Consider the following 21,934-nt stretch of genomic DNA (forward strand, 5'->3'; position numbering starts at 1 on the left):
TAATTCTCCCCGAGTTTGACAGTGACACGATAAATCTTTACGGTTGGCTCCCGTAGAGATCGTTAAACAAGAAAAAGAATTCAAGAAGAAGAAGAAGTGGAAGTGGCGATAAAAAGAAGAAATAAAACTTGAAAAAAAAAACTATCCAGAGAAAATACATCAAAAAACGAGCCGAAATTTCGTTAGAATGAAACAAGTCAAACGCGCTTCCAACTCTATAATACGATATACCGAAAGATGTGCGGTATTTCGTAATTAAATCGCGGTTATAGACTACCTACCAACGAAACTCTTGAAAATTTTTCAAAGATTTTTTTCTGCTTGTATTTTTCGTTTATACATTGGTACCTAGACTAGAGGCAAAGATTTCATTTTCGTTTTCAATCGAATCCCATAATTCGTTGGTGCTGGGTTCTGTCTTATAATAGATAAATGACGCGCAAAATGGATGCGCGAGATAATCGTCGCGAAAGATCCACAGGAATTCTTCTAGAATCGCACCCTAATTTATTGGCCCTTTTCTACCTCCTTTACCTCCACTATTCGTCGGTGCCACACAACTTTGGGATTATATTTAGCAAAGAAACATCGTGCAGACGGAATGAGAGGAGAGAAGGAGAATCTCGCCCTCGCCTTTGCGGAAAATATATTTCATTGTGTAATCCCTTCCTCGAGGAAGAATCCTATTTGCTGTAACATCGTCGTCTCTCCCTCTCTCTCTCTCTCTTTCTTGCTTCGTCCATGCGCGAATATATGGAAAGCGTTGACAAAATCCCGGGGTGAAAAAGATTCTTTTCTTTTCTTTTATTTTTTTCTCTCTTCTACTCAGTGAAAGTGTAAAACGGGGGGAGAAAGAGGAAGATGATATAAGGGAACTTTCAATCTCGCGCCTTGGGACGACATGACAGCCTCGCTTATGTTTGAAGGAAAAATTCGATACAAGTTTTTTTTTCTTTTCATCGAGATTTCCAAAATACACGGCTTCGAATCGTAAAAATATTGTCTGAGTCATCCACTACCCTTAAATTATTTGTCTCACTGGCGCATAATTCCAACTGCGCTTGCGTTGTACAAGGAAACCCTTTTTTATTATTTCCTTATTTTCCTTATTTAAATTATTTCCCATTCCTTCGCATCTTTATACATTTTTCACTGTTCGTGAGAAAATAATTATTGACCTGCTTTCAGGTCTGTAATATTATAAACATATTTTCTTTAATAATGTAAAATTATTTTGGAGATGAAGTAGAGAAAATTCAAACTCGTAACCCTCGCGTGGCAAAAATTAGTTTATGTCTGTTCCTACTTTGGAATTGGCAAAATGGTGAAATCCCCGCGGCTGCAGATGGTTTGTCGTTCTAATTATTCTCGCGTGCCGTTGATTGAATGTTTTTGATTGAAGTTTACCGGCTGCAGCAGGAACGGAATTTCCAATTTTTCATCAGTTTATTCTACTTGTTAACTCCACTGAATTTCCGACGGAGCAATCAACGTTTGGCGGGAGAAAGACAGCCGCAAAAACACAGAGATAGAGAGGGAGAGAGAAAGAGAATGAATGTGACGAATGGATCGAATGACAGCGGAACAAACTGCTCCACAATTCGCGTAACGAGCTAGTTACATGTATAACTGACAACCTGTCCCAATCCATCATTTTTGTAACTGTGGAATCACGGTTTCAATTTTATGCGAGATGCAATTTCGTGTGTATATGCTGTTGTGCTAATTCACCGAGAAGAATTTAATTTGTTAGAGCTACATATTTCAGCCCTTATACGTAGTCAACGCAACTATAAACTTCTCTCTCTGTAAAGTAGAAATAAAGAAAAATTTTCAAATTCGCCGAGTCGATCTACCGCGCATCTTCAAAGGCGGGAAATTTGAAATGTGCGGAGGTTAGATTGCGCAGAAGTAGTACTTGAAAGACGCGGGAACTTTTAAACGAGTGGATATAGAATGTCAAGAATAATTTTGCGCGTTCGCAGTAGATAAATTTTTTGAATTGGATAAATTTTGGCTGTCTAAAAGCTCCGTAGCCTGTCTACCGTGTGAAGTTGATTTTGGTGAATCTCATCATGATCGTGAATTGAATCGAGAAGAAACGCACTCGACACGCATTTTCGACTATGGCTATAATAAAAATTGTAGTTAGTGAAATAAGAACACTTCCTAGCTGTTCATAAATACGTTTTCTTCTTTCTACTCAAGACGGCCAAGCCTACAAAGCTCGATTCTGGTGTGGTTGTACTCCGAGTGGGTCGAGGGTGGTAATGACGAGGTTCGTTTACGGTAGTCTGGGTTTTCGAGCTTATGTTTGTTAATGACTATCGTGCGTTGACAGAGGCCCAACACCCTGGTCTCCTGATACTGACTCGCATGAAGAAGTAGGTCCGACGAAGGCTAGACGTATGGAATATTCAACGAGCCGGTTAATTATTAAAATTGACTTAGAGAGCGAGGGATGCTCGATCTTATTGGCAGTCCGCTCGTCTCTGCATATGTTAATGTATACTATTCACACCCAGCTTCTGTTTCGCCGGCAAATATTATACATGGATTATATAGTATATACTATATGTATATATCTGTATACCATGTACACCCCATAAATTATTCCAGCACTCCGGCATAGAATAGCTCGGAATATCACCCGATTCCGGAGAATCGCGGTTGAGCCGTAATAGGGAAGCAATATGAGAACGCGAATCGCGGTTGGTGAGAAAAAACGCGATGGCAAGATTCGACGCGTAAATTTACGCGATTCGCGATTTTACACCCCGCGATTTCGTCGCGTATCGCACGGAAGTATCAGTTTATCGCTTCCTGCATCCCTGCAGTATCAAATGAAAATATCGACATCGTCACGAGCGGTATTAAAATTTATATGATCGTTTTTTTCGATATCCAGCTTCATCGATTTTGATCTGTATAATTGGTGGGGGCGCAATAATTTTCAACACTTCAGCGTTCCGGATGCAAAAATTAACCGAAAATACGAGATCCTCTTGCAATGATCAATAAATCGAAAATAGAGCTGCGCGGGTTATGTTGCAGAATTTTTTTAAATGCGTATCTTGTGTAATTTTACTTAACGAATGTACCCGAAATTCGTCTGGAAAAGAATATCAGATGCCGTAAAGATGTGTAGTTGGAATTAAGAAAGTCAAGCTTCTCAGTTCATCGGGTCCATAATATCGAAACCATTCTCTATCCCAGCGATATCGATGAAAGAAAAAATGAGATTTGATCGTGAGATGAAACAGTCATGATTCCAAGAAAGAAGGATAGAAAGATGAAATAAGATGCTGCAGGCTGCCCTGATTTATCATTCTGCGTATGAATATTTCAGCGGCGTTAAGACGTATCGGTAAAATCGATAGTCCGACAGTAGCTTGGCGGTGTGACGGGCGAGTGAAAATGAATAATAGATAATCGCGAATGAAGGGGCAAGGCGTCGCGGAAAGGTGGATCCGCCGATTATGGTGTCCGGCGATTACGTAACGTCGATGCTGCGTGAATGTGGATTAAAATCTGAAGAGTTCGTCGACGACGTCCGCGGAAAGTGCAAGTTAGGAGAAAAAGTCATCGTCGTGCGTAGTTATTGAAGCGGTTCTTGCGACGGTCCGGGGTGGAAAAAACTGGTAATATATACTTAATGCTGCCAAGGGGGCAAAAACATTGGCGTCCGTCGCTCGAGCCGGTCGAGTGTGGTCCACGTGGCCAACACGTGTGTCGCGGCGTGGAAAAAAGAGAGAGAAAGGAAGAGAGTGAGAGAGAGAGAGAGATGGCTTGTAAGAAAAAAGGAGGAATTATAAAGCCCGCTATGGCGAAAAAATCAAAAGAAATGAAAAGCTGCAGCCTGCATCTATGTGCATGTGTATAGGGGTTGACACGAGGTCGTTACGTAAATGGATAATATTATAGATAAGGCGTTACGTTTCTTCTTCTTCTTTTCTTCTTCTTTTTCTTCTTATTATTATTATTATATTACTTCATCTCACAGATCAGTCCTAGACGTGCGCATATGTGGCACGAGGAATGCACGCCGTGCTTTTCCTCACACAAGTTCGACCTTCTTCAGATCCTCGCCCTCGTTGAGCACCAGCACCAGCATCAGCCCCTTTTTATCCTATTAATTGCGTTTAACGGTTAACGGGCCGCGCGTCTGTCGAAGGAGAGACCAAGGTTCGAGAAATAAAGGGACGGAATGACGAGAAAAAAAATAATGAATTTAAAAGAAAAAACAAAAAAAAAAAACGTACAGACGACCCACCGAATCTCTGAAAGCGCTACCGGCTAATGCCTAAGTACAAAACGAATCGTAATTGCAGCTGGCTCATGTCACTTGCTACAGACTTAAATTACTTTCTTATCTAATTACAACTCTGTAATTTGATATTCTTAACCCTTTCAGACACTAACTAATATCTATGTATATATATATATTCGTTACGAAGCGTGCTGTTCTGTTTCTTTACTCCGTTTTTTAAGCGTAAAAACGTCTCGGAGGAAAAAGTACTGAACGTGCATTGCGATCAAATATTCACAAATGCTGTATACTTCGTACCCGTATTTTGAAGAGCAATAACGATCGTCTGGAAAAAGGAGTTAAAAGGTAAAAAAAGAAGAAGAAGAAAAAAAAAACAAAAACAACAACGAGACTACAGCATCGTTCTCGAACAACTATCTTATCTCGACAAAAAATCATAGACAATTTTTTTCATATTTAAAACGTCACACCGCAGTCTACCGAGCACAAATATTGAAAGTAAAAATAAACAACAAGTGCAGGTGTACGTATCATAAGACAACTGGAAGCACTTTTTCCCCACGTTTATCAGCGAGGAAGCAATCCGGTGGATTGCTTCTTCCATTGCAAGTCTAAGACTTAATTAATGCAGAAGAACGGAAGCGAGCTGTACAGCTGAGTATATCTTGGACATTAATTTCACGCTTTTACCGCAAGCGAAGAGGAACTGATGTAATGTTTAACCGTAATGAATGAATTGCGGTGAATTGCGGGGGCTTGCTGCGGATATTATATATGCAACGCACGGTTCTCGGTCTAATTACACGACGGAGATTTTCTAGTGATGAAAAAAAAACAAATTCCGAGCTTGCAGATCCTGTCGATTGAATGTAAAATTCGATGCGTTACGATAATCAGGAGGAGCTTTCTATCCACCCCTCAATTTGCCGCAAAGCAAACGGAAATTGGAAAGCTTTTTACCAGTATGACGAGTGTAGACTCTACATGATTCGAAGTCAAACGAAGCAGAGAAAAAGCCAGAGGATTGCGTTTACCTAACCTCCTTTGAAATTTTAAAGCTTATACGCGTTACATTCTAGGCTGCTGAGCGAGAGGAGAGAGGAGAGAGGAGAATTGGTGGGAAACGAGAACGAGGTGGAGCGGGAAAATTGAAATGAAACAGCGGTGCGCATATCACGCAACGATTGGGTTCGCAGCCTCCTTTCATCCCCTTTTGCCTCTCAGTTTTTTATTTATTTCCGCCGATCGGCGGATTCCAATTACCGGCAGTTGCCGATCGTCGGTCCATCATCTCCCTGACAAACCGACCGCAGGTAAAACAGATCGTGCGAATTTCAGGGTAAAACAGTCTCGAATCGAAATCCATAAATCTATGAGACACTGACCATGCTCTATGTTTAGAGTAAGAACAAAGACAAGGATTTTAAGACCCAGAAAAATGAGCCTTCGGGTTAGATCAGCATGCAGACAAGCGAGTGGCTAACAGTGTTCGTGGAAGAGCGAAGCTGCGGAGTCTGCATTCGAACAATAAATTTAGCGAGTATTCGAAAGTTCGGTCTTCTGGCTTCGCTGCTGCGCCTCGTAGACAAAGCCGGTGCTTCTATTTCCGGCGTATAGAAACAATGCCGTTGCAGTTCCCGCGGGACCCGCGCCACCGAACTGTTGGAAACTGAGTCGGTTTCAGGTAGTGTGTGTGTGTGTGTGTATGTTGAAAATACAATGTTAGAAATCTCATGGACGATTCCACCGTGCAACGAGAGAGATAGGTCAGGTCTCCGCTAGTTACTTCTGCCTCACTTCACGTCGGCTTCGTTACTTACCGAAACGCTGTACGTAAGTACGACCGAAGTCGAGATAAGTTACTCCAAGAGTTCGTTCCTGGCTTTACAAGTTTAAACGGTGCACGAATCGAACTTTTGGAATTCGCACTGTACTTGCCGGCCGTTTTCCATCCCCTACACTGATTGTAAGAGAAATTTTTAACGCGCTTCCTACACAGTCTTCACCTATTTTCATTTTTTTACTGGCATAGAAAAATTTGTTGTTACAGTTTATTTACAAGATTAAAATGAGTCCTGTAGCATCTACTACGATTTAGTATTCTCGTATATAATTGGGTCGGTTTTTGATACTTTTTTGTAACTATTGCGACGCCGTGAACGATACCGATTTTACTAGAATCGGACAAAAGTCACGTTTTTTGAATAGCACTCCACAATTCCTTAATTTCTCCACTTTTCACAGTTTCGTTCGTCTTCGATCCAAAAGGGGAAGAATGAAAACGTTTTCACCGTCAATTTCCAGTTCTAGTTAACCGCGGTCCGGTTTTATTAAGCTCGAGGGAAACGACCGGATTCGAATCGCATTGTCGGGTCTCTTTCCGGTAGGCTTTGAACGGCTTGACAAGCATCTATAACCATCGTTTAATTTCCGGTTCACCGTACAAGGATCGGATGGAATTTTCTTTGCAACACAGCAGTTTTGAAAATTCTTAACGACTGTTTTGCGGCATTGGCGAAGAGTTCAAAGTTAAGGATTACAGAGTCTGAAGATCTGTAAAAACCTGACAAAAAAGCACGCTTTATAAGACTTGGCAAAGTAATTTCCCTTCGACCTAAGCTCGCGTCTTCGCCACTTCGACCGTTTGAAGTGAGCCTAGCGGTCCGACGGAGGTTGCGAACATGAATCTGATCCTAAACTGTATCATCTGGCGGCTAAACAGAGTTGAAACTTAGCACTTCCGGTCGGGTGGGTCCTCGGGGTGGTTGATCCTCACCCGCGAACCGTACAACGATCCTTGTCCGCTCCTGTTTTCCCATGTATCGAGTGAGTACGGCTACAGTCGAATTAACGAAGCAGGTATCCACGTATCGAAGTATCCAAGTATCCAAGTATCCAAGTATCGAAAGCCAATAATGTCACGGCTGTAGAGAGACGCCGTCGTTGAGAGCAGATATCGAGTTGCACGGTAAATAAAACCACCTATTCACCCCCCTCATCATCCGCCAGCCTGCCGCCCCCGTCAAATAGACGTTTACACTTTCCCCTGCCGGAAAATTGACTCAGCATTTTTTCCCGCCAAGGGGTAGCAAGTGAATTACTTCGTACATACATCGCAGCGATATAGGTGGAGACACGATTTTTTTCCTCCTTTGAAAACTCGCCAATACCATTTATTCATTTCCTTAGGAAATTTCGGTTTTAAGAATGAAGGATATCGACCATAGTTGATACAGTGATTATGCGTATCTACATTTTTTCGGAGCATCTAACTCTCCGAAGAAAATTCTGATCGTAAATCGAGTGGTGAAAAGTTTTGAATCGACTCCAGAATTTTCAATTACTCAAAAATTTTTCCTCTGCAGAGTGAATTTGCGGTTATACTTTGCGCTTCGATGCGGCTCGCAACGTTTGTCGCGGGATATTTCTATCTCCGGAAATAATATTACAGTTCGCTTCCTCTCTATATCGATATCGCGACAAGTCAATTTCTGATTCCCTGACTCACATATGTATTATGTAGAAGGTATATGTACTACATACAGAGGTCTGAGATTTGTCTCGTCGAGTTACGGGAGATGCAAGGCACAGAGAGTTGTGCGAAAAATCGATCGCGTAACCGACTTCATTTTAATCACATTAACGCACTTTACGTGTTGCTAATTTCTCTCTTCAACTTCCCCGATCGGGAGAAGCTAACGAGCGAACAAAAACACGTGTATCATTGCACGGGCGAAAACTTTTTCAATCTAACAAATTATTTATCACTCATCCAATATCCCTAATTAACAATTCGCTTCCAACTTCGTCCTGGTCATATAAGTAAAAGTTTTATACAATCGGTGGACTAATTGTTCGATAGCAAAATAGAAAATAAAAGATTCGACTAATTTTAATCAGGCCTCGTGTCATTTTCAAACGATAACGATTTCTTTGACGAGGATTTTGTTACACGATCTCGCATATCGGGAGTCTGCTGCACCGTAACATTCGACTTTGAACAATCAAATATCGACGAGAGGTAGGTACACGTGTGAAGTATATGGTATATTCTCGTCCTTTGACAGACCCTGAGTCGAGTATGATACATTAAAGAAATCACAGTTCAAAGGACTAATCAACGTCGGTGTAATAAAACTGGGGAGGGTGAGTTTTTTAAAGTATTTCCCGCGGCGGGTTATTCAGACACCCTCAGCTTCTTCCAAGACGTCTTTTCCATTCAAAGCGACCGAGGAGTTTCATCGCTTCTCTTCTCCTCCGCGCCCTCCCTTGTCAGGGTGAGAGATAAACCCTCGAACAACAATGCGTGAAAATAAGAAGATGAAACCCACCATGTTCTCGACGGAAGGATGATCCTGGGATCCGGGAGTGATGCTGCCTTGAAGAAGGGCTTCGAGGCTCTCGATGTACTCGATGGCGTTTCTGAGGATCTCGACCTTCGGCAGACGCTGGTTCGGGTTGTTGCTCGTCCGTCGTTTCAAAGCCTCGAAAGCTTCGTTCACCTGGAATTGAATAGCGAGGAAAACGTGACGACGGACTCGAGAGTTATTGCAGTCTGTATGAATTGCGGTAACTTTTCGCAAAATTATCCAGCCACACGTATATCCGAGTATTCATGTATACTTTCGGCGCCTGCCAGGAAAGTAGAGCCAGAGAACAGCGGCGTGACGGCTCGTGTCAAGTTTGATTTAATTCTTCAAAATTCCCCGACAATATTTTCGAGCCAAAACTTGCCTCTTATCTTACTCGTATCTCGGCCAACTTCCGTCTGCCAATTTATACGAGCCAAATAACCGGCAGAATTTGTTTAACTTCCTGCGCCAGCCTTCGCGCCACGTCTCGCCAATTAATTTCTCCGAAAGCATGAGTTATAGATTCGTAAGAATAAAGAAAGAAAAAGAAAAAGGAAACAAGGAAAGGCGGAAACAAACCTTCCGCAGACGTCTTCGCTCCCGCAGCGTCGCCGCTTTCCTTCGGTCAACCGTCACCGTCTTCTTCTTGCACGCCTTGCACGCCCACAAGAGACACCTTCGCGGTCCGTGAGGACTTCCGGTGTCCAGGACGTGGGGGTGCGGCACATGCTCGACGGCTTCGCCGTCCCCCGCCTCCTCGCCGTCAGCCGATGGCGACTCCAAATCCGCGGACGCATCCGCAGATATTACCGAGGAAGCGTCGTCGGAGTCTGGGGTGTATCGAGATTGCGATCTGCGGGCAAGGATGAAAGAGTGTCAAAATTGCAGAGATGGAAGAAAATTATTAAACCTTCTTATTGTAATAACTGTTGAATCCTGATTTACAGTTTAACCCTTTCAGTCTGCGCGGGATGCTCAGCGTTTCACCTTAAAAATTTCGATGTCTTAGGCTTGTCACAGTTTGTTTAGAACTTGGAATGATCTTTGTTACTTCGTATGACTATCAAAATAAGGAAAAATTTAATTTTCTTCGAAAATCATCGGATTTTGATAGATTTTTCGATCTGACATCCGCCATAATGGATTTGGAAATCATCAAAATCCGACTTCAGATGTGTGATCAGCGAATGTGTGACTGTAAGGGTTAACAAGTTCCTGGCAGTATTGTATCAACTATTGAAAGTAGAAAAGTGATCGTTTTGGTGAATTTGTAGAAAATAGTTTTCAAAACCATGTACGGTTAAAAAACTTGATTTTATTGTTTAAAAATAACGTGAAACCAAACCCTTCGTCGATAAAGTCGCTGTCTCTAATTCAATTGGACTAGCGTGAATCCTCTCCTGTGTTCAGAACTAAAGCGATAATAACCATGTTTGCACCGAAACGAGGGAGTGAATTCTAGATCATTTAACCGATAATAAACTGTCCAACCGTCTTAATATCCACGAAGCACACAAGTTTGTTTGTTTCAATGAAATTGTTGACGCGTCTCAAATGTTGCAATAAATGGTTCGGAGCAAGCGGTTTGTTTTGCATTTTGAGTAAACAGATGCGATTCGCGTAGTTTCTGCCATTGCAGATTTATGCTGTAGTCTGCATAACTTTATATCATAAGTTAGAGAAACTCTAAGCTCGTATTTTGAGGATTGTTCCATTTTGTTTCTAGAACTCATTTGCTATTAATTATTACAGGTATAGACGAGGCAATGAAATTCTCCATGACTTAACACATTATTCGGTCGAATAAATTTCTCATTCCTGCTCTCGCTCTTCGCTTAGAAATGGAGGAGTTTGTTTCGACTTTTTATGAACGTCGCAGCGTTGAAGGAAATAACGTTTTTCAAGCTCCCTCGTACTTTCAGAAGAAAGAAATAAAATTGCCGACGACTTCCGAACCGGAAAAGCTCGCGCAAATTAAAAGAACATCACCGAACCTGGCTCGCGAAATTCTTCTATTCTTTGAACATCTCTCCGTTCGTCGTTTTTTAGATTCATCAAACGGCAAATAACGTTAAATTGCATTTTCGCTCGTCTGTATAAGCAATTTACTCATACATGTGTGTGGCTTGTAGAATTTTTTATTTCTACGAAAGACATTTCGCCGATAATTTTCTTCTAGGTCCCAAATTTGGGCATGTTTATTGATAGACGAACACCGTAATATTCGTGGTGAAAAATACCAGAATCGTGAAAGCTCGTACGAGCTCGACGAAAAACACGAATTGCCGATCGGTAGACGACAGCATGAGTTTCCGGTTTTCGAAAAGGGGGGAAGCCAAGAATTACCGCGATAATTGAGCCGACGAAAGTTGGATGGGACATGAGTAATTATCGGGGTAAATTGAGGAGCGTTTAAATCAATCGCCGATAGGCTTTGCCGACTATTTTACCCTCGACATGTCGGAGCTTTTTCTGCGTCGCGGTTGCAGATGAGCTGTAAATTTCATTGATCGTGATTTACATTTGGTGTATTAGTTGTCAGGTTGGTACAGCAGCCAACAACTTTTCTATAGAAATATATCCGTGCCGTAGTCGTAATACGCGTTACGTTATCCAACGCGAGTGACGTACGATCTGTTGAAAATTCTAATAACGTCCGCACGATATATTATTTTCATATCCCATACATTTTAACCCCCTTTCTCTCTCCCCCTTCTGGAAAGGATAATATGGAAAATTTCATACGCATGCGAATTGCGCTGAACGGAGTGAAAAGAAAAATATTTACCCTTTCGTGCAATCGTTCGTTAGCTCAACAAAATACCTTCTATTTGATAAATTGGAAAATATATATTTTTCACCCTCGTTCAAGTGCCGACAACCCGGACCAATCATTTTTCTAATTGGTCAAATTGAATGTCTCGCTTCGTTCAACGGACGAGGGAAAAAATTATTTCCGCAGTTTGATGAAAAAATTAAAAATTCTCGTTTCCTGCTTGTGTCTGTATATATGAATGAAATCTCTTTTTACGAAAAATACCTGCCAATCGATTGTACAGTTTTCAAAACTGAACTCTCTGCAATAGAATGATTCATTAGATGGAATAAATCCAAAATCAATTCAAACGCCGAGGAATTTTATAGTCGTGGTTTCCACAGAGTCCTTATCTATCACCATTTTTACCACAATCGAAAAAATACATTCCCGATTATATTATGAAAATGAATTTTGAAACTGTGACCAAAAATCTTGTACATGCTATTATTCCTTTTTATTAGGTATCACTCCCTGTAAATTTTTTTTTTCTTTACAACAATTGCGAGAATTTCATGTTTATCAAAAAGCAAATGTAACAAACTGAAAGAACAGATTCAATATCTTAAGCAGAAAATATAGTATCGACAGCTATAGTCACACAAAACAGACACGTTCATCACACTTGAGTGATGTAAGCCTAAAAAAATTTGCTATTATATCCAAACCGTTGCCATAACGACACGCATTTTACAAAAATATTCTACTATCTAAAAAACAAGAACTTCTCCAACTCTACAGATACCTAAATTCTTTTTCCCTCCATGAGTTTTAAAATCGACTCATTTTCCCTGATTCCTACCAACGAGCATTGCAGTAAACGTAGAAGAGACGGATTTCTCTGTCACCCCGACGATGTCGTCGACGATGATTGTTTTTCGGAGTTTTCTTACTCGCCTCGAAGTCAACGACGGGAAAAACGCGAGCAAATTTTGGCGTTCGCGGGTTGCATCGAAAAAACGAAAAATATGAAAATAGAAAATAAAAAAAAAATAAAAAAAAAAAAAAAAAAAACAAACACCGTTGCAGGTAAAGTGTGAACTGTTTCTAGAGCAGTAAAGACATCGTCGAGCATTGCCGGAGCGAATTTTCGCCCCTGTATTCCCCGGGCGTTGCGGTGCGGCTGTAAATGTGTCAGCCTCTTACCCGGCAGCGAAACGATGCGGAACGGTATAGAAGGTACGTTTCTGTAGCGGCTTAACCCTGGATTCGTTGGAAATGTGTGGAAAAGAGAAGATATTGAAACGCTGATCGCGTCGTAATGATATGTATATACTGCGCGGTTAAATTACTCGACGATTAATATTTGTCGATCGATATTACGTATTGGCTTATTTTTTTACCCTCGTGATTAGTGCTTTGCTAGAATTGCTAGAATCAGTGTTTTCCTTATTATAATATTAAGCTTGTTCAATTTTTTTTAGGTATACAGACATCGCAGTCCATCCTTTAACCGAGTTACAAAATATCTGGTATCAGTTATCGAAGGCTGTAAGTTATTAAATGATATCTATTGTTGTTTCGGGTAATTAAACCAAGTTTGTATACAAAATTTCTCGCAACTTCTGGAACGTGCAAGTTGAAACTTTTCTGAAACACATCAGCCTAGTTCAATTGTCAAGTTAAAAAAGCTTTTGTTATCGCACGATACGTCGTCACTCGGAAACCCTCCTGTATTTCGGAACCCTTTGAATACACGTTACTTTGTATTTTGTATAGCAAATTGGCTGATTGTAAAGCACAGGAGAATCGCGTATGAAATCATTGAATCTCGTAAAGTTGATTTTCCGTATATTGCAAGGGGTAACTGGAATATTACAAAAACGGGGCTGGAATAATAATGTACAAATATAAATTTGAGGAAACTTGCTTCGGCAGAAGCGGAAGATCTTTGGGTAGATTAGAATCCGAGAGATAACGAGACCCGGTCCGATATTAAACTCGCGGTTCTAACGAGTAAATTATAACTTTTTCTCATACCCGGCATTATCCTCTCTCGCGTATATGAATTTGAACCGGAAAATTTGCACACGCGTATATGAAACAGTTAAAAGCCTGCGTACGAATTTTGTTCTACATCTGATAACGAATTTACCAACTTCGGTTAAAATTGTGCTAAGAAAGAAGTAAATAAAAAAAAAAAAAAACCAATCGCTGATATGTTCGACCAATTTCCCTTCCGGAGAGTTAATTTTACGTTTTACACAGTCTTTATCGTTAACGCGATAAATATTCTCGATCAAAAAATGAAGAGGAAAAAAAACAAACATTAAAAGTGCAGGACAGAATGATTAGTTAATTATAGATCGATACAACGGTAATAATCGACGGTCGACGGAAGGTAAGAAAAAATATTTACCACTTGCGAAATCAACGACTAGGTAATTAAAATCCTTCCTAATGACTGATTTGTTTTTTTTCTGGTCATCTTGCCTTGAATTTTTTCCGATTGCATAATTTTCAGGGCGTGTATATATAACTTGATAGGCTAGATCAGCGGTTGCTCGTGTTTCCTGCTTGTCTGCGCGCAATGCACATACAATGTACAGTATGTATATTGTGTATATATGTCGATATGGGGACACGACGTGGCCGAGGAGGCTCACTGCGAAGCAGCCTAGTTATTCAATAGTTGTCGATAGTTACGCCTGGAAGCACGCGCCTTGTGTATGCATGCGATACCATGCATCATGGCTTTGCCGCAGCCGCACGTTCTCAGAGTTCTGAATAGCCGCGGAACTTCGCCAATTCTGAATCGGCCTGACCAACTTTTTTTTTATTTATTTACTTGTTTATTTTTTGTTTGTTTGTTTTTTTTTTCATTTACGGAGATACGAGGTATACATCGAGGGCAGGTAAACTTTCAATATATTTCATTATTATAAGTTGGAATATTATACCAAGATATTTATTCAATTGTACTTTCGACTTCGAGGGATTTCATTAAAAGTTTTCAGGAGAGGAATGCTCAATCATTCAACTCTAGTTGACAACTTGACGTTTATTGACTGTTGCTAATATGAATACGATTCGCGAGTTCAGAATAAACGTGAGTATCAACGGCTGTTGGAATCACGTTCGCATTTTTGTCGATAATATCTATATAGGTACATAAAATGTGCTTGGATCATAGATCGCGTTCACGGAAAAAGTTGACGACACGGTGCAACCGGAAAGTCAATGATCAAACTAGATCATCGTACGGGAAATACACATTCACAAAAATAACTTTACTTTTGGAAGTTGAATGAAGTGGCGTGAAGAAGGCCCATTTTTTTTACAAATCAAAGGCGGATTTGTGCGTATTACATGCATTAACAAGTACCGTAAAGGATCTCGATGATAGCAACGTCCAGAACCGTTGCTTTCAGCCGAAGCCAAGCTCCCATCGGCGCTTGTGGCTCTCGGATGATCGTCTCGATCGTTCGAGTATCGTTGCAGGTACTCGGCGTCGGACGTTGTCGCGTAGAAGTGATGATGATGTCGATGATGGTGATAACTTTCGTAGGAGGACCTGGTCCCCGCCTCGTAAGGATACTGACCGACGTCTGTCATCAAGGTCATCATCTCGAGGGCGCTAAAATTCGAAATTCTATCGCCGTTTGCTTTTCTTTCCCGCTTCTAAAAAGTCCCGCGAAGTCTCTGTCACTCGAACATTTCCCAAGCTTATTGGACTACGGGCACGTTGTTCAGCAGCAACAACAACAACACGTTAACACACACGCACGATTATTATAGGTACTTTAGACACTTGTGGTGAACTTCGTTTCTTGGCTTCTAAAAGGATCGCGATATTCGGAAACATCGGGTTAACCGTTCCTAAACTACACTGCTTTACTGTATTTTCACTTTCACCGAAACCGAAGGCGAAACCGCTTCGCGGCGCATTGTAGATCCGCGTTTTATCATCGGCGAGGAAAATGATCGGGATTAGTATTGGACGGAAGTATTTAATATATACGACACGTTACGCGAGGCAGTCGCGATTCTTCAACCGCGGCCTGCGATGTCAACGGACCGACTCGGGGCTCCGAAGGGTTCTCAAGATCTGAAATCCTTGAGGTCGAGCATCGGAGTGAGGAGCTCGCAGGCATCCTCTGCAGGCAATGTCTCCGCAAGCCACATGGGTTTTCTCCGTGTGGTTTGAATGTGTGTCGGCGGCGGGCGACAAGCCAGTGTGTAGATATTTATGCCGTTTCATGTGTGCTACGCCTGGCCGTATACGAGTCACCACACCCCAACCGACTATTTTTAAGTGTCCCGACCAATCAGGGGTCAGGAAAATTGGTTTAGACCATCCCGCCCCGCCCATCGCTGTCATAGATGCATGAGTTTGGCAGAATTGCCAGTGAAGGTGTGGTTTCGACAGTAATTAGCAGCCACGTTGCTAAGTAGCAGCAGATAGTCCAGCATTACCGAAATCCGTAACCTCGACGATGCTTTTCCTCCACGTCGAAGCACGCGGCGAGCTTTCATCAAGGGCTTGTAAACGCGGCTATCATCGCGTTCGGATCGGGACTTGGAATCGTAATTCCGTCACGTTTTCCCTCGTCCAATGCGGCCTGCGCTAATCGTCCAGAATGCAAATTCTTCCAACGTCGCCTTGGCGGTATTCCGCACACTTGTCCACGTCCAGCATGACCGGGAAATTGACGCAGGTAAAGGAGTGCCCCGATTTATTCTGCCGACCAGGAAACGTGCTATTTCCATACCTTAGTTGCTCTACTATGTCACTCTGCACTCATCAATTATCATCGCTGCAGTTTCAACGCAACGAACTGCGCCGGTTTGCAAAGTCTAGATCCTCTCGGTATTCCGGACACTTGGCTGTCCTACGGATCGTTGAGAAATCGTTGAGTGTCTAACTAATTTACTTGGCTTCCGAATCCAGGCTTCACGCGTCTCTGAAAAGCGACGAAGTTACGACCTGGAACATTTCACAAACCAGAAATCATCAGCAGACCAGATTTATCGAGGCAGTTGAAAGTCCGCAATAACAAGTCTTCGATTTCTTTCTTTGTATTCAATTGTACTTCCCAAAAATGACGTCTCAATTATCCACATCGATCGGGTCTCGCCGAATTCGCTGGAATCGCTTCACCGACCACAAAGTTAACTAACAACAACCAGGACCCTTGGATGTGAAAAATAGAGAAAAGGACATCCGCCGATCTCCTCGTCATCATATCAGCGCAATCATCAGGATCCTTTGTCTTCGCTCTGCAAGTAAAATCCGATGCATATTTTAAACGAAATGGGACGATATAACGCTTCGATCTCTGTAAGAAAAAAGTTCGCTGTCACCATTGAAAAGCTCTTTGGCCCGCACGCGTCGTCTTAAGCTTTATACGCGATTTGTATCTGAATCAATGACGCGTGGTATCGAAGGAAATCACCCTCATTCAAAACCACCCTTCTGCCGCGTCAGCAGAGCCACCTAACACGAGGTAGCTATTCGGTTTTTCCTGGTAGGATGGACATTTTTCCTGCTTATTTTCCCCCCTTTTTTCCGCCCGAGACCGATCCTTGCTCCTGTTTTTGGCCCATTTTTTATACTCTCAGTTTCCACCTGTGGCCAGACCTTTGACTTGTACAGGTAAGGATTTTTCGAGCTCACCGCCAGCCTTTCCGACCTACTTAAACTCTCAGTTGACGTACCTGAAAAGTGGGCTATTACACTCGTCGGGCTAAATAAGCGCCCTGGCCCTTTGAAACAGGTTCGCTTCGTGGAAATTCGTGTGTGACCAGGTCGCCTTCCGGGTTATTTGGGTTATCAGGTCACCCGCCTGCACCCCGAGCCAGCGATGAGTAGCCCGAATAAATTTCCCCGACCCGAAGCGAGCGAGCGAGCGAACTTGTCCATAATTTTCTTTGACAAGCTGAGAGATGCGGTAGAAATGAGGCGTGAGTTTCACCAGAGTTGCAGTGTATTTTTGTTTCCAACGTAATACTCTCGCCGCCGTTGCCATTCGCTTCGTCATCAACTTTTCTTCATTTTTTTTCTTTTCCTCCTAATCCAAACAGCTCGCAACGAACCTCTGCGAAATGGCTGACTTGAGAACTCACCGGGGAAGTTAAATTCCTACCCCTCGAATAAGGAGTGCTCGAGTTAAACGAGAAAATGAGGAATGAACTAAAAACGATATTCGACCGATGTACGCTCTGATTAAGGTCAAAGGCCACGCGGTGAGGTCGCGGTGAAAATTGCCGGTGTTACTCATCGAGGGTTGTGAAAAATTCTGCTCACCATATTTTTATACGCAATACTTTACCCGAAGAATTGATATTATTCCTTTCTTTTTCCGTCCTTGAAATAATTGTAATCGTTTCTCGCGATTGCAACTTCAAAATTCGAGGGATGGAAGCGAGCAGCTTTTCGACCCAGATCACACCAATTGCCGTTTAAAGCTTGAAGAATTAATTACTACCCCTGAACGTGCTGCTGCAGAGCTTATCAGGTTGAATATCCAGATCGCGACGGGGAAGATGTTGAAAGAAAAAGTGAAGGGCTCGCGAGGAGAATAACAAAATGAGAAAATCGATTATAAGGTGGCTCTCGAGGGTGCCTCCGTTTACGCAAGAGAAACAACTTCCGGTTTCCGTTCCAACCCAACTTCCGACTTTCCCAAAATCCTTGTCCTTGTGCGCGGATAAGGGGGACTGACGTAAAAATTGAAATCGCAGGTGATCCGGGAAGGAATATTCGACGAGAAAATATTCCCCCCGTGTAATTCGAAGAAAAAAGATTTTTAATATTGGGTAATCCACGGTGTACAGAGTCGGCAAAATTGCGTGTCTCGAATAATGTTTTCGCATCATGTATCCCATCAAGCGCAGAGATTTCAAGAGTAGTGATTATACCGTGCCGAAAATCCACCTGTGATGTGGTAAAAACACCTGACAAACCCGGGTTGAATTTGACGCGGGTTAAGGGTGGTGGTGACCCTTTCGTACTTGACTTTCAACCCTGAACAGCAGTTATTGTTACCTCTAAGGTTCGCAAACAGGGAACGATTGTACGGCTGAAAGATACTGATGTCGTCTTCCTTTCAAGCTTTGTTTTATTTTGTTTTTTTTTTGTGAACATGAATTGAAGATATGTGAAAAATTTGATGAAATTAAGGAAATTGTACTGAATTTATCGAATCGTGGTACGTATTTAATCTATAATTCACAGAATCTACGTAGTTCAAATATAAATCATTCTAATTCCGGCACCGGAAACTAGGAATCATAGTTAAAATCGTCCAACGGTATCGATGTTACCCTCTAAAAAGTGGTGCAAAATGTAATTACGCATGAAATGAGTGGACAGTGAAAGAACCGCGGAGGATTTTCTCAAAACTTCAAAAATCAGAATAAAAATAAAACACCAGTCATCTTTCAGCCATATTAAAATCGCTGGTTGTTCGCGAATTTCGCCGTATCAAGAGATAACATAGCTGCTGCAGTAAGTTTGAAGTTAATTTAAAAACCATGCAAGCAAGGGTGACGATCCCCTTCAAAATAGCAAAGTGTCTTGATTTTTTCTTCTAATTCCTCGTCAGCATGACACAAAACAGCAAACCTAGGAAAAAATGGGTTTGTTTATTTGTCGTCCATCCACCAAACTCAAGCAAAGAACATGCGGCCGTTACAGGGGATGAACGGGGGAGAAGCTCGTGGCTCTCGGCTAAGGGTTTAATTTTTCACGACGCTCGGTGGCGGCGTCGGTGGTGGATACCCGCCACCCCCGCCCCTCTGCAACTGGCCGCGACGGCCAAACTTGAGGACTATATACCACCCCGTGGCCGAAGGGGTGTGCGCGGCGTATCCTCGTTGCGCCCTGGCGGCTCCGTCGTTCGGCTCCGCTGGTCCTCGGCAGCCCTCGCCAGCCACCCCCGCACCGATGACTGGGTCGCTCGGGACCAGAGAGAGACGAAAAACGGGTCACTCGCTCTCCGACCTCGGGGTGGCTGCCGGGATACATCTGCCAGCCCGGAGCCTCACCCACTTCACGGGGTCCGGGACCAGGACCAGGACCCCGCGACGAATCGGGGGTCGCAAGATGCATGTACCGAGGTCCTTTGATCTCGGGACTTTACTTCACCTTCCCTTGGGCGCTCTGCTACCTCAAATGTGCGTTGCGCTTCCGTTTCGCAGTTCTATCCATCGTTCAACGTTGCGTTCCGGATGTTGGATCGGAAGATCCTCATCATATCGAGGGTAGATATAAGATTTGAATGGGCTTTTTATGTAAACAGAGGTATAGTGACGCAGGAAATGTTTCGGAAACGGTTCCACAATTATTTATGTGTATAGATTGATAAGTGAAATGTGAGATGCTGATCGAATTCATTCGAGTGAAATTGGTCCTTTTCTTTACTGAAAGTCTATTAATGTACCTTTAAACAACGCGTTGGCGATGGATATGCAAAACGGAAATGGTCCTGAGAGCTTTAGAGCGTAGGTACTCCTTTCATCTGGGAAGGTGGCTTTTTTCATCCTCGTTCGGAAAGTCGATCGGTCTTCGTTGCAGGCTGTTGTTTCTGTACAGTTTTATCAGAATTAACGAGCTCCCCTCGACAGGCACCTGGGCGAGACAAGTTTTCAAGGCAAAATGCGAGACTTGACTTAAACAGATCACCCATCTCCTCAAGTTCCATGGTATAGTTGAAGGAGTCGCGTCGTTAAAACGTGTTCAAAGACCAATGCGTTCGAGTGCGTTTAATCCCTCGTCGTAAAAGCTCCACATCGAAAGACGAAAAATCGATCAAGACATTTGCATTCAATCCTGTTCGAGTTTATCAACGTGGCTTGCAGAAGCCGTCTCAAGTTCAGCGAAGTTCTTCCCGCAACCATAGCCGCAAACACTCAAACAGTCACTGCAGAGTTACTGCTCTAGTCATTAATGGGAAGATTGCAGATTGAGGAAGAGAGAAATTTACGAGCATAGAGTTGGAGGAAGTTGGAGTAAAAGTGCGACAAGAATCTACGAGCTTCTGACTTTATAAAAATTGCACAACTCCGTGTGTCCGTTGATCAAATGATCCTCAGCTTTTCAACTTTCACGACGTTTCCACCCTCGATAATAATCTCTGAGAAACATCAGTCCCTCGCTTCTGCGTTGTTTGTGAGGAATTCCGGGGTGATTTCACCCTGACCATGCACTCTCCATTGAGCACAGTACATAGGTGTGTACCTTACCTGCCTACCCACCATGATTAAAACAAGTGTTCAATACAAGTCAGAGGGTATACGTATACCTAGTTGGCGAGATGTAAGCGAGCAAGGCTACGGCAGCGGAGGAGAAGTGCGAGGATGGAATAGCGCGAGGCGGCGAAGGGGATGAAAAAGGGGGGTGGAGGGTGGCGGGTCGTGTGTTGCGGGCTGCTGCGGCTCGGGCGCGACAGTTCGGCTCCAACCACGGCCGGCAGAGCTTCGCCGCAGCCTCGTTGTTCGCCAGGGCCTGACCGTCGTCTATCGTCGAACCTCTAACCTTCCCTGGACCCGGGGCCGGAGTGTCGACGTCCGAACTTTGTAATATACTTTGTATAAAGCAGGCGCCGATTTGGAGGGTTTCAATCTGCTCGGAGATCGTGTGAACCGCCTTTAATCCGCGACCGCAAGGATCTCTCGCTCATCCAATTCGAAGGATTAAACTGTAACGGGTGAACCGCTTAGTGTTTCGACTATTGAACTGCGGCGAAGTTTCGTTTTTAGTATTTATAAAAAGTGTTGATCGATCTCGAGCGACCTTGCAATAAATACACTGCATGCTCAAAGAGATGGGGTTCTAGAATAAAACCACCCTGCAAACCACCGTTGACTGTACCTTTTTTTACACCGACTATACCGTTAGAGCTTTCTCTTATCTGCGAAACAACTTCGTGCTTCTGACTCTGAAAGTGCCCTTGTGGGAACGACAGGATTCAAGAGGAAGATCCTGTTCAAACCGCGATGTATATACGTAATTGTGGAAACCACCCACAGGATTGAAAGTGCTAATAAGCGTGTCACTTTTGGAATTCGTTATACTTTTTCCCCAAAAGTCAGACTACTTTCACTGAAACAATTTTCACCCATCGAAAGGATATTACATACAGTGTGCAAGGATAAAACGTGAACCGTAATGTGATTGGAGGATGGGTGACTGTCGCTCTTGAAATACTTATTTATCCTCCTGTAAGCTCTTCTCGCATCTCAAGTCTTCATCTTCATTCCGATTTTTCTCAGTCTACCTCGCGTTCTCTTTCACTCGGGATTTTTTTTTTTTTTACAACACTGCCTGATTCACGGGGAGGAATTAACCGGTCGGGTAGACAAGCTCCAAACAATTTACTTTCCTGGTCGAGAAATTTTTCGGGACATTGCTCGGTACGGTCTTCTCCTGGGCTCCGAAGCGTAACAAACAACTGCCCCAACCCTCTCTAATCAGCGGAGCAAAGGTCGAGCGATTAAACTCATTTCCGATAATTGCTACTGCCCTGAAGTTTATGCAAACTCTGGTCTAATGAC

The 21,934-nt window shown here is 42.9% G+C and overlaps 1 protein-coding gene across 2 annotated transcripts in view; it reads right to left on the reverse strand.

Annotated features, from left to right (window-relative positions):
* LOC124409312 (transcription factor SUM-1) overlaps positions 1-15,510 on the reverse strand; it is a 54,253-nt gene extending 38,743 nt beyond the window's left edge. The window contains exons 1-3 of one of the 2 annotated variants that reach the window (XM_046886852.1): positions 14,763-15,509; positions 9,202-9,475; positions 8,602-8,772 (exon numbers count right to left, since the gene is read on the reverse strand). In XM_046886852.1, the coding sequence (XP_046742808.1) occupies positions 8,602-8,772; positions 9,202-9,475; positions 14,763-15,004 (687 nt within the window). In that variant the 5' untranslated portion in view covers positions 15,005-15,509. Of the gene's footprint in view, positions 1-8,601; positions 8,773-9,201; positions 9,476-14,762 lie in introns of both variants that reach the window. The other variant, XM_046886853.1, reaches the window with a different exon arrangement.
* Between the last annotated feature and the right edge of the window lie 6,424 nt (positions 15,511-21,934).

This window comes from Diprion similis, chromosome 8 (assembly GCF_021155765.1).
Source record: "Diprion similis isolate iyDipSimi1 chromosome 8, iyDipSimi1.1, whole genome shotgun sequence".
Lineage (NCBI taxonomy): Eukaryota > Metazoa > Arthropoda > Insecta > Hymenoptera > Diprionidae > Diprion > Diprion similis.